This window comes from Odontomachus brunneus, unplaced genomic scaffold (genome assembly GCF_010583005.1).
Source record: "Odontomachus brunneus isolate Ranch 3 - 2012 unplaced genomic scaffold, Obru_v1 Obru_scaffold_096, whole genome shotgun sequence".
Lineage (NCBI taxonomy): Eukaryota > Metazoa > Arthropoda > Insecta > Hymenoptera > Formicidae > Odontomachus > Odontomachus brunneus.
This window is the reverse complement of record NW_022639546.1, coordinates 830061-841593: the sequence shown is the minus strand read 5'-3', so window position 1 is coordinate 841593 and position 11533 is coordinate 830061. Positions and strand designations below refer to the sequence as shown.

The following is an 11533-nucleotide window of genomic DNA, read 5'->3' as shown; positions in this document are numbered from 1 at the left end:
TTTTGACACTCGAGACGAAGGAATATCGATCTTTGTTGAGCGCGCTATTATGTCATATTTTTGAAATACCGCCACTAAATTTTCACAGGAGTGATGTCTGATTCGACATGAATAAGCTCTAGAATGTATCGGCTTCCTTTTTCTCTCTCATTTTTTTCCCTCTCCCCCCTCCCTCCTCCGCTCCTTTTCTCACTCTCTCTTTCTCTATCTCTCTGCCTTTCTCTCGCCTCGTCATCAGGCTACACATCATGCGAAAGTGCGCGCGCGCACACCCGCACGCATACACACGCGCGCACATTCCCACGCACACGCAGCGCTCTCTTCCATGTGTCCGCATCGCGAGAGAACCTGTGAGACCACGAGCCGTGGATCGCGTGTCTGGAAATATTGTTTTTAACAAATGTAGCGAGCTTTCGGTTACGGTAAGGTGTAGTTGTACGCATAACAGTTCATTATCGCGACAGATCGACGATTCCACGGCGAGTAACGGTATATCGCGAGCCGGTTGCCGCTTTCGTTCAGCAGCTGGTCCGGTCTCGACAAAGCCGCGCGAGACTATTGTCTGTGCATCCAATTGACGAACACGCGCCAATACCGCAACGTGCGTGTACATTTATGCGTTGCGAGATACACGCGTATTTCCTCGATCGTTCTACCGCACGTGTGTGCTCAGAGACAAAGCGCGCTTTCGATCGTAGCGTCTACGTCAACACCGAACGAGTGTCAGACTTCAGGCCGTACACGTGCGTTCCCGCACCACGCTCTCTCGCCGCTTCGAACATAACCTAAAACAAGAACGCGCAACCCCGTGAAAATTGTGATCCCTTCCCGGATTAGGTCGATCGCTCGTGAACATTGTTAATCAACGTTTTTCTCACTATAGTAATTTTATTACAGCACGCTTGACATATCTTCACGTAAACCCTCGACTGATTCTGACTCTGAGAATCTTCTAATGGAGACTGAGCAACGTTATCTCGACGAGCCAAGCATTCCTGAATTCTGTACAAATACATATAACCCATCGCCAAGTGAAAAGGTAATGTTTAATAGTTACAGGACAAATCATTCCTTCTTCTTAAATATATATAAATTTTTTTTTTATATAACATAAGATAATATTGTAATATACTGTATTAAGCAAGTTAAACAATTGGATACGTACTCATGTTCTTTGTTGAGAACATTTTGTCTCTAAACACATTATTGAGAATGTACAGTCTATTGCAATTAATGTCTTTCTTAAAACATCCTAAAAAATTAATTTTCAAAAATTATTTTAATAAGTTAATATTAACAGTTTTTATTTGGAGCAATTCGTAACTCACAACAAATAAGATATTGTATAGAATCATATTCAATGAAAATATTTGGAAAATCAAGTTTATACCTTAAGATATAGATAGATATGCGCAAGTGCACACAATTTATAAATATTTCAACTATTTTCAATATTATGCAATACAAAATTAAAATTATTTCCTAAATTTTGCTTTATTATATTATCAATTTCATTAAGCAATTTTAATTTTCTGTCAGTTTTCTGTACATATATATTTAATGCATTCAGATTAATATTTACATATCTTAGTTTCAAGAAAAGATACTTATTCTTCTGATTTAAATATCTAGGATTTAAGGTTTTAGGATTTAAAAAACAGTTAATTTCAATTTAAATATATTAGAAGTAATAACTATATATATAGAATATATGGAGAAAAAGAATTATCTTATAAAATAAATATTATAAAAAATATACATATAAACTCAAAAAAGTAATCTGAAAAAATATATTTTAAAGAGTTCTGTAAAAAATATATATATTTATATTTTAATCTATATATCATATATATACTTAAGATTTATGTATATATGTATATATATATATATAGAAAATATTAAAGAAAATAGATGTTTACATTGTGAACTGTTTATTTGCAGAATATGATACCAGAAGCATATGAAGTCGATATGCTTATTAATGAATATTATATGCTAGAATATAGTAGAAATTTTTGGCCAGATGAACACAAGTGAGTATATTATTTTTGCTGTGTAACACTATTTATTGATATATAACACAAATGTATTAATTATATTTAATTACTTTAAATAGGAAGACACTTATCTCACAACAGTTAGAATCTTCACAATCTACAGAATCGACAATACCTATTAAGCAAGAAGAAGATAACTGGTTTGAGACCCATCTGATGGTACAGGTTTGAATCCCATCTTTTTTATTAAGTTGTCCTCGATATTAAGATAATTCAACAAAGAATTGCATTATTTAATATTGTGCAAAATAAAGATGTCAATTTCTAAATTATAAAAACATAAGAGTTATTTAAATATTTATATTAAATACATATATATATATATATATATATATTAATGTATACATTTTTTACATTTATACAAGAAATTACAAGAAATATTTATATTTTAGGAAATGTTTCCGGAATTGGCAAATATATATATTCCTGACGCATTACATGGTGTAGAAACTATACTTCCAGAACCGCAGGAAGAGTTGCATGATGTAAAACCTGCACTCGCAGAACCATGTAAAGAATTACATGATGTAGAAACTACACTTGCAGAATCACAGATTATAAAAGAAGAAACAGGTTTATATCAATGATTTTCTTTTTTTTTTTGCTTCTAATACTGTTAACATTTATATAAAACTGTTTTTTTTCCTTGCAGTTGAAATTAAAGAAGAAAATGCATGTAAGAAATTAAATAATGTTTCGCTCAAAACTGAAATAAAAATTGAAGAAGAAATTAATATAGAAACTGAAATTATGAATGAGCCCACAACATCACAAAAAGCATTGGAATCTCTTAAGAGAAATGCAAGTACTAAGAAAGTCAATTTGTGTTCAAAAAAGAGAAAACTGAAAACAGAAAATGTAGTTACAAAAACTAAACAAGAGGAACAAAAAGAGAATGTAGATATTGATTCTATATCAAATATAACACAAGGTATTTGAGTAAATATTTAAATATGATATTTGACTATTTAAAAATTTCATATTCTAATCAAGATATTATTTATTTTCTATTATAGGTAAAGTTATAGAAGCTGTTGACTTATCAAGTCTATTAGAAAAATTTGAAGAAATGGAAAAATTGGCACCGTTACCAAACTTGCATAATAAACCAACTATTAAAGACATTCCTTCACATCGTGCTAAATCAACAAAAAAAACACAAAATAGACCTATTAAGCAACAGAGTTATCAAAATAACGTGCCCAAGAAATCTCTTAAACACACTTCAAATCAACACAATGTCAACTCGAACTCGTCACAAAAACCTGCAGAAATGACAAAGGTAATTATCTCGATAAATCTAGTGCTATTACACAACAAGAAAATTAACATTGATTTTTCTTTATATTTATTTTATTTAATTTTAGATTCCAGAATCTAAGAAGATTGTCCCTAATTCTGTCAAAAATGTCTCTTCAATAAACATTGAGCACGACTACTGCATTGTTTATACTGACAACAGCTCAGTGAAAAATGGTAAATATTATATACAGACATTTTGAAAGTAAATTAATTATTTAATGGTTCAAACTATTAACGTTACATTATATTTTTATAGATCATATATCTAAAGCACACACAAGCAAAGACACAGTAACGACTAAAGAAGGCAATATACCAACAGGTTCTTCTTTATCTAATAAACAACCGAATAATCACAGTTGGACAAACATTAATTCCGCTCTTGCCAGAAATATTTTAAAGTCTCGACAGAAAATAGAAGTTCAAACAGGATCAAAAGTGCAACAGATGGTCTCTGTACTAAAAAAGCCACCGAATCCATTGCCAAACAGTACCAAACAATGTTCACTACCAAATAATATGAAAGAAAGCATAATGACTATCACTAACAGCTCAAGCGGCGAAATTCAAAATATAATCCAACAAAATACACAAGAGAACATGCCATTGCAAAATATAAAACAACCTGTCCGTAAGATAGGACTTGCAGAATATCGGGAAAAACAACGATTACTCATGAAAAACACAAAACCTTTAGTACAAAAAAAAGTCGTTTATACTTATAATGCATCTACCATGACTGCATCTTCTTTAGAAGATTCTTCTAAAAATGAAGATAGAAAAGATTGGTCAATGAGAGAAATTGATACAGTCATAATATCAGAAACAGAAAAACAGAAAAAGAAAGAATTTTGCAACGCATTTACACAAACATACAAAACTATATTTGAATTTTCCAAAAGCTCGACGGAAAACGAAAGGGACAATATCGCAGAAAGTATCAGCGAAAGGGCCAATGTCGCAGAAAGTACCAACGAAAGGGACAATGTTGTAGAAAGTACCAGCGAAAAGCCCAGTATCGCAGAAAATACCAACAAAAGGGATAATGTCGTAGAAAGTGCCAATGAAAGGTAAAACTTCAATCTATTATTAATCTATCTTAGCATAACAACAGTTGAACAATAGCTATAAATGAGTGAGTAAGAAATTTTGAAATGAAATTATTGCTTTTGAACTTAAATTATTATTTTTAGTATAACCTGTTTATCTAAAAAAAAACAAGCTGTTCAAAATTGCAAGAATCCTGACCTTGAGAACTAATGTTTTTTTTTTTATGAGCTTAATTCTATCTTTTATTATTCTTCACACAAGAAGTATTGTCAGTACAGAGCCAGATTTTGTAGTTTGGCTGTTAAAAATTTTTAATAAATTTAATAAATATACTTAGCGTAATACCCAACTTGTTCCATACTTTTTTACAAAAATGAATTACGCTACCTATAAACATACCTATTGTTAAATTTATTAAAAACTTAACAGCTAAAATGCAAAATCCGACTTTATATTAACAATCATTTTTACATGAAGAATAAGGTAAAACCACATACTGTCTTCTAACAAATATTGAGATATTTCTATACAATCAAGAATATATACTATCAGTGCGCGACTAGCGCGTCACCTACTGAATAGAGATAACTAAAGTAACGATAGAAATAATAGTTAAATTCGTTACCGTTACAAACAGAATAAAATATCAACTCACTCAGTAACTGATAAAACTCTTATTAGCTATTTATTTTTTATATTTAATTGCTCACGTTCTCCATCTGTTTTTTTAATAACGTCAGAATTGAAATGTATACTAAAATTCTTACGAAATACATTGATATAAAAAGATATATCTGTAAAGCGACACGTGTGCAATCGATCAAGTATTCAAACACTTCCCTTTTGCTCTAACAATCAATAATTTATATAAATAAATGTGATTGAATTATGCAAAGAAACAGGTTAAAAAGATGTATATCACGATAATCAACGGCAAATTGATCGTTATAGCAAAAGGAAAGTGTTAGAATTACTTTACTTGACCGATTGCAAATGTCGCTTTGCGGATATATCTTTCAATTCCAATGTAACTTTGCAAGAATTTTTAGTTTTCCTCGTTTCTGACGTCATTAAAAAAAGATGAACAATGCGAATACTCAGGAATCTTAATTATATTTTTGAAATTATTTAACTAGTGGGTCGACTCAAACGGAATCCAGTACTAAAAGGAAAAGTAGAAGTAGAAGTAAAAGTAGGAACAAAAGCAAGACAAGGACAACAAGTAAGAGCAAGAACAAGAGCACGCACAAGAAAAGAAGAATTGAGCGCAAACATAAAAGCAAAAACCGGCATTTAAGCACCAGCTCAAGCAGAAGTAGAAGTGACAGCAGAAGTAGAAGCAGAAGCAACTCCCATAGTCACCACCATAAATACAATAGGCGAAGAAGTCGCGACAGCTCAAGTTCTTCTTCTTCTTGTACGTCCAATACCAGATCAAGGAAGCGTTCCCGTTCTAGCTCTTACAACTCGAAATCTCCTTCAAGATATTATTCACGTCGTTCAAGGTATATAGCAAAAAAAGTCATATAAATATAAGAGTGTGTATACAGAGACATATTGTTCCTTTCCTTTTATGTGTCTCTTTGGTCCTATAAATTTGTTTGTAATATTTGTTCTATTTGTAATAGTTCTGTTTGTAATATTTCGAAATATTCGAAATTTGTTCTAATATTTCGAATACTAGGTTTATTAAGTACATTTATTTGGTTTATATACTAGGTTTATGAAGTACATATAATTAGTTTACAAGAGAAAAAAATCTCTGTTTTCACATAATAGAAACAATAGCTATAATTCAGTTTTACAAATGACTTAACAGTCGTTTAGATTGTTTATCGGAATTATCCTATATGCAAAATGCAGAAAATGTTAGTTCACGAATAAGTTAAATAGATGCGAACAGAAAGTTGTAAAACTTAATTTATTAATTAATTTTATTTTAGATCGCCGTCTGCCTCAAGAAGTAAAAGAAGTAGAAGATGGTCAAGCGATCGTGAACGACAGTACGATAGAGATCAAAAATATAGGAGAGAATCCCGCAAAGATCGAGACTTAAGAAGGTAAATATTATGACCTAAAAATAACGACGTAGCACTCACATACAGACTGCTAAAAATAACCTTAGGAGCATATTTGTATCTGAATATGTAAAAAATGATTAACACAGATTGGTTGCGCCTATTTTAAAGCTCCGGGATATTCGCTGCGACCATACCGAATTGTAACGTTAGAAGCTAAAAATGACAAAAATTCTTGCATGCCATTTGAATAAATAGACAAAGTGTTGAGACAAAGTGTCTTCAAATTTTTTGTAATTATTTTTAGCAGGTCACCTCCACAATATAGCCATCGACCTTACAACGAGAGAACCCGTAGGGAATGGCAACGGCAAGTGGAGGAAAGGCGAGTCGTATACGTGGGAGGCATTGAAGATGGAACCACAAAAGCCGAACTTCGCAAACGTTTTGAAAAGTTCGGTCGTATTGTGGAAGTTAGTCTCCATTTTCGTACACAAGCGTAAGTAATTTTCTCTACTTTGCGGACTTCTCAAAATAGGGAAAAACATCCCGTAGGCACTCGTCACAATACTCATCAGTTTTTGGCACTTTTGCTCGGATCGCACCAAATATCAAAATATACGGGCATTTATTAATTATTTATCAATTATATTATTTATTATTATACTTATACTTTTTTCTTTTAAATCCTTATACATTTTAATATCCAACAACGCGCAAGTATATTGAAAAATGGTGAAGTGCTGACTATTGGATGTTTTCCATTATCTATTATATTCATATTGTGTTGTTGCATATTTCTTGCTCTCATACATGTCAGAAAATATAGAACGATATATGATTATATATACATGTCAGGAAATATACAATAATATATAATTTGTGTTTCAGTATAAATTTCGGCTTTGTCACATTCGAATATAAAGACGATGCGTACAAAGCCGTAGAACACGGTAACGACGGCCAAGCTCTCAAGTATCATCTATCTTTCGGGGGTCGTAGAGCTTTTTGTCAAGTCAACTATGCGGATCTTGGTAAGAACGGGTTCTATAATCAATTAATCATGTACATGCATGCACAGTTATTTACATAATAAATTCGCGTAATCGTATAAATACATTACCTTAAATATATAATTATTTGTGTGTGTATATATATCATAAATAAAATTAAATACAAAATTTTAAAAATAATTTTTTAACATTCTTGAATTTATATTATGATATAGCGATTATATCTTTTTATTTCTTTTTTTCTAGATGGTAGTGGAAGTTCATACGGTAATTCCAACTCACCGGTGGACAATAGCAGTTTTGACGATCTCTTACAGCAGGCACTGAATCGTCAAAAATTGGTTTGACAATTGTGTATATATATATATATTGTCTAATGATTGTAAATTTTATTTAAATATAATTAAATATATATATATATATATATATATATATATATATATATATTAAATGTAAATATATGTACGTGTAAATAATATAAATTAGTCTACAAATAGAAATGTGATTATTTATGTACCTACAATATACTAGTAAAAATAGAAATTAACATTAGTGATATCAAAAGATACACTGCTGAAACGGTAATATCGTAAAACACTTCTAAAAAATTGCATGATCGTATTGCAATGACGTGTTCTGATGAGTTTGATCTTATAGTTCCGATACAAATTTCACGATCGTATCATTTTTCCTTTAAACTAAAATATTTCATATTTGTCCATAATAGCTTCTATTCAACGTAAATATGAACATATAATAATGTTCAATGTAAATTTTATCTTTTTTTATTATAGATATAAACATATGAAACATTTCAAACGCTCCCGTAAAGAAAAGAATGTGCGCGTGCGTGTTATGTTATGCAATAGAAGGGTAAAGCAATTACAGTGCACGGAGCGATGAATTCGAACGTAGTAAGTATATGTGTATAATTATTTTCGTTTTTTGTGTATATGCAATAATACATAAACTTTTCAAAACGTTTACGTAGATCTGCTTTTGTGGTTTCTTCGATGCTATCTTCGATACCTCCCACATATACTACTCGTCTTTCCTTCATTTCCCATTACTATTTTCTATGGTTTCTATCATTATAAGGTTGAAGATTATATTGTGGAGATGATCAGTTAAAAATAATTACAAAAAATTGGAAGATGTCTTGACACTGTTTATTTGTTCGAATTGCACGTAAGAATATATGTACGTGGATCTTACGTATTGTCGAAGCTGTGCGTGTCTCATTTGCAATTTACCCTTGTCTCAAAGTCATCTACAGAAATATAAACCTAAACCTAAGATATCTTAAAATCATTTATTGTTTTATCTTATTGACATAAAAATATTATACTGAGGTAAAAATGGAAGAAAAAGTACAAAAAAGAAAATTAATAATTTGGTCAATCAGCCTATATCTCGAAAAGCATACGTATCTTTTAAGAAAAATATAAGCATTCAGAATGTAAATTTTGCAACTAAAATTGAAAGAAAATCGGGTGCCAAAAAAGATGAAAACAAAAATAAAAAGATTAGAAGAACAAATAAAATAATTAATTTAATAATATAATTGCAGAGGAAGAAAGAAGCCGTGATGGCTTAAGTTCTTCATCTTGTATATCCAATGCCAGATCAAGGAAACGTTCACGTTCCAGCTCTTACAATTCGAAGTTTTCTTCGAAATATTATTTCTATTATTTTCTATCGTGATTTTAAAATGTTTCTGGCTAAACAACTGATTTTTACCCATCTCTTGTTCCGATTACTTGGTTGTTTGTCGGATAAGGTGGGAACTGTTGGCTTCTGGTTTATGTTGCTTACTCTTATCGATACTGTGTCGTTTTTTTGCTTCAGACTGTTACATCTTCCAGATTGCATTGAATTTTTGTGTGTGATTTTGGATATATGATCGGTAAAAATATAATGTAATGTTAATAGTTTGAACAATAAATAATTAATTTACTTTCAAACTATCTGTATATAATTTATCATACTCATCTATTGAAGAAACATTACTGACAGAATTAGGAGGCAATATACGTTCATCTTGCATTTGATGAATATTATTACCACGATTTTCAGATTATTTAGTATTTGATATAGTATGCATTGTGGGTATAGTCTTCTTAGACTCTATTGACCTTAAAGTCTATTGACTTATATATAGCAAAAAAAATTTCTGTAATGTTAGTACAGTTTCCTCAAGGCGATTATCCTTGAGCAAACTGTTGCTTATAAAATTTTATTTTTGTTACACTCGCGGAGCTTTGTGTTATGACTTTAAAATATCCTAGTCAGGTTTATGTTTATATTTTTGTAGATATACGGTAACGTTTCTTGATCACAAGCGTTTGAAATGTTTCTATCTATAACGGTTTATTGGTAATAATAACAAATATTAGTAGAAAGACAATAGAAGCTATCAGTAACTGACGTTATTAACTTATAAATGCTAACATTGAAGACTAGCTCCACACAGCAGGAACGTCCCAAATATATCATAAGGATATCTTGAAGATATCACATATCCCAAATATATTTTTAGGATAACCCTGTGATATATTTTTGACACCTCTGCTGTGTGGGGCGTATTAAAATCATCATTGCAATATCGATTTCTTATATTCCTTTAAATAGAATCTTTAACAAACCGACTTCTTTGCTTTTACCTTGAAATACTAAGGTTTCCTATGATTATTATGATACGCATATATATATGAAAGAATTACTTATGTAATAATGACAAATATAAATTATACAATCAAAAAGAGTGGTATCTTCTGTTGTATAATCTTTTATACTTAACTTTTATCAAAAGACAATTGGTTAATTGGTTGAATATAGAAAGTATAAAGTGAAAGACATTATACTGTGCTTCTGATTGTACATAGATCATTATATAAGTTTAAAACTACTCATACGTATTGCGCACCGTTTTAAAATAGTTTATAAAAATATTTTCATAAGATTTATTAAAACTTCCATTTTTACTAGTATATAATTATTCCCAGACAACAAGATCTTCAAAGATATCTTGAAGATTATGCGGATATTTAAAAGTCCTCAGATTGTCTTTAGGATATTCTGAACTTAAACCAATTTATAGAAGTTAAGATTTTTCCAAGACCATCTCAAGATTTTGCCGACCATCTTTGAAAGATCGTGCTGTCTGAGTTATCTGCGGTACTTTTAAGTTGTCAAATTACTTCGAATCGAAACGCTATGCTCCAATCAAAGCACTTATTTTAATAGCATAGTACGATTAGTTTCTTGCGATCTACTTAAATCTTTCGTGAACAAATGAAACATATACAAGCTGATACATATAAAGGATAGTGATATCGCTTTATCTTGTCCTACAAAACTACCGTTATTATTTGCGTCAGTTTTTTTATTTGAATTAAAATCAAATTTACCACATTTTCTATAACTCAAAGATGAAACCATGTATATATAATCATGTAAAGCAAAGCATATAAACCAACAACACATTTTTATTTACATATTGCAATTATTATTCCTTTTTCAATATATATATTCGCGTAAGTCTTTCCGTTTGATAGTTTTAAAAAACCAGATTTAATTTATTCGTTTATCTATTAAGAGTCAAAAAATACACGCGCACAAAATAATATTTAAACTTTGTAAGGAAGCATTTTCAGATGTAATGCACTAGTAAAAGCAACAATGGCAACACTAGAAAAATGAATAGAACATTTTCCTATTCTACAAATATCAGTCTAATGCCATTTCATTTAGTTATATTCTTTATAAAACACTCGAATGATGTTATCATGATACAAATAGTACCATTTTTCACGTTAATTTTATAATTATATATTAGTGATTACTTATCTTCATTGGTGATTACTTATCTTCATAACTGTATGCAATTAATAATATACGTCCGAAGTTCTTTACCAGTCAGAGATGTGAAAGTCATCGTCGTTTCGTACATTGGAGGAGTCGTTGGTGAGATATGTATGGAGATCGGAACTTGCCCGTTGGACTGCCTTACGTCTAGATGTACAAACACATAAGCAATTTATATATATATATATATATATATATATATATATATATATATATATATATATAT

At 30.5% G+C, this 11533-nt stretch overlaps 2 protein-coding genes across 5 annotated transcripts in view; one reads left to right on the top strand and one right to left on the bottom strand.

Annotated features, from left to right (window-relative positions):
* Positions 1 to 295: 295 nt before the first annotated feature.
* On the top strand, positions 296 to 7902 carry LOC116848527 (serine/arginine repetitive matrix protein 4). 4 transcript variants are annotated; one of them, XM_032824714.1, is made up of 14 exons: positions 296 to 422; positions 898 to 1039; positions 1942 to 2033; positions 2117 to 2222; positions 2450 to 2630; positions 2710 to 2988; positions 3074 to 3339; positions 3425 to 3533; positions 3616 to 4429; positions 5546 to 5914; positions 6353 to 6469; positions 6735 to 6926; positions 7319 to 7461; positions 7687 to 7902. In XM_032824714.1, exons 2-14 carry the CDS (start codon positions 956 to 958, stop codon positions 7785 to 7787), a joined length of 2853 nt encoding a protein of 950 aa, XP_032680605.1. In that variant the 5' UTR covers positions 296 to 422; positions 898 to 955; the 3' UTR covers positions 7788 to 7902. The 4 variants fall into 4 exon arrangements, with proteins under 4 accessions (XP_032680605.1, XP_032680604.1, XP_032680603.1 ...); XM_032824713.1 differs by having other exon boundaries at positions 318 to 743; positions 2117 to 2216; XM_032824712.1 differs by having other exon boundaries at positions 318 to 743; positions 6738 to 6926.
* Positions 6175 to 11533, bottom strand: part of LOC116848462 (cilia- and flagella-associated protein 47-like) — a 19844-nt gene continuing 14485 nt past the window's right edge. Inside the window, exon 27 of the mRNA XM_032824576.1 lies at positions 6175 to 11454. The gene's annotated coding sequence lies outside the window, so the exon portion shown is untranslated. The remainder of the gene's footprint in view (positions 11455 to 11533) is intronic.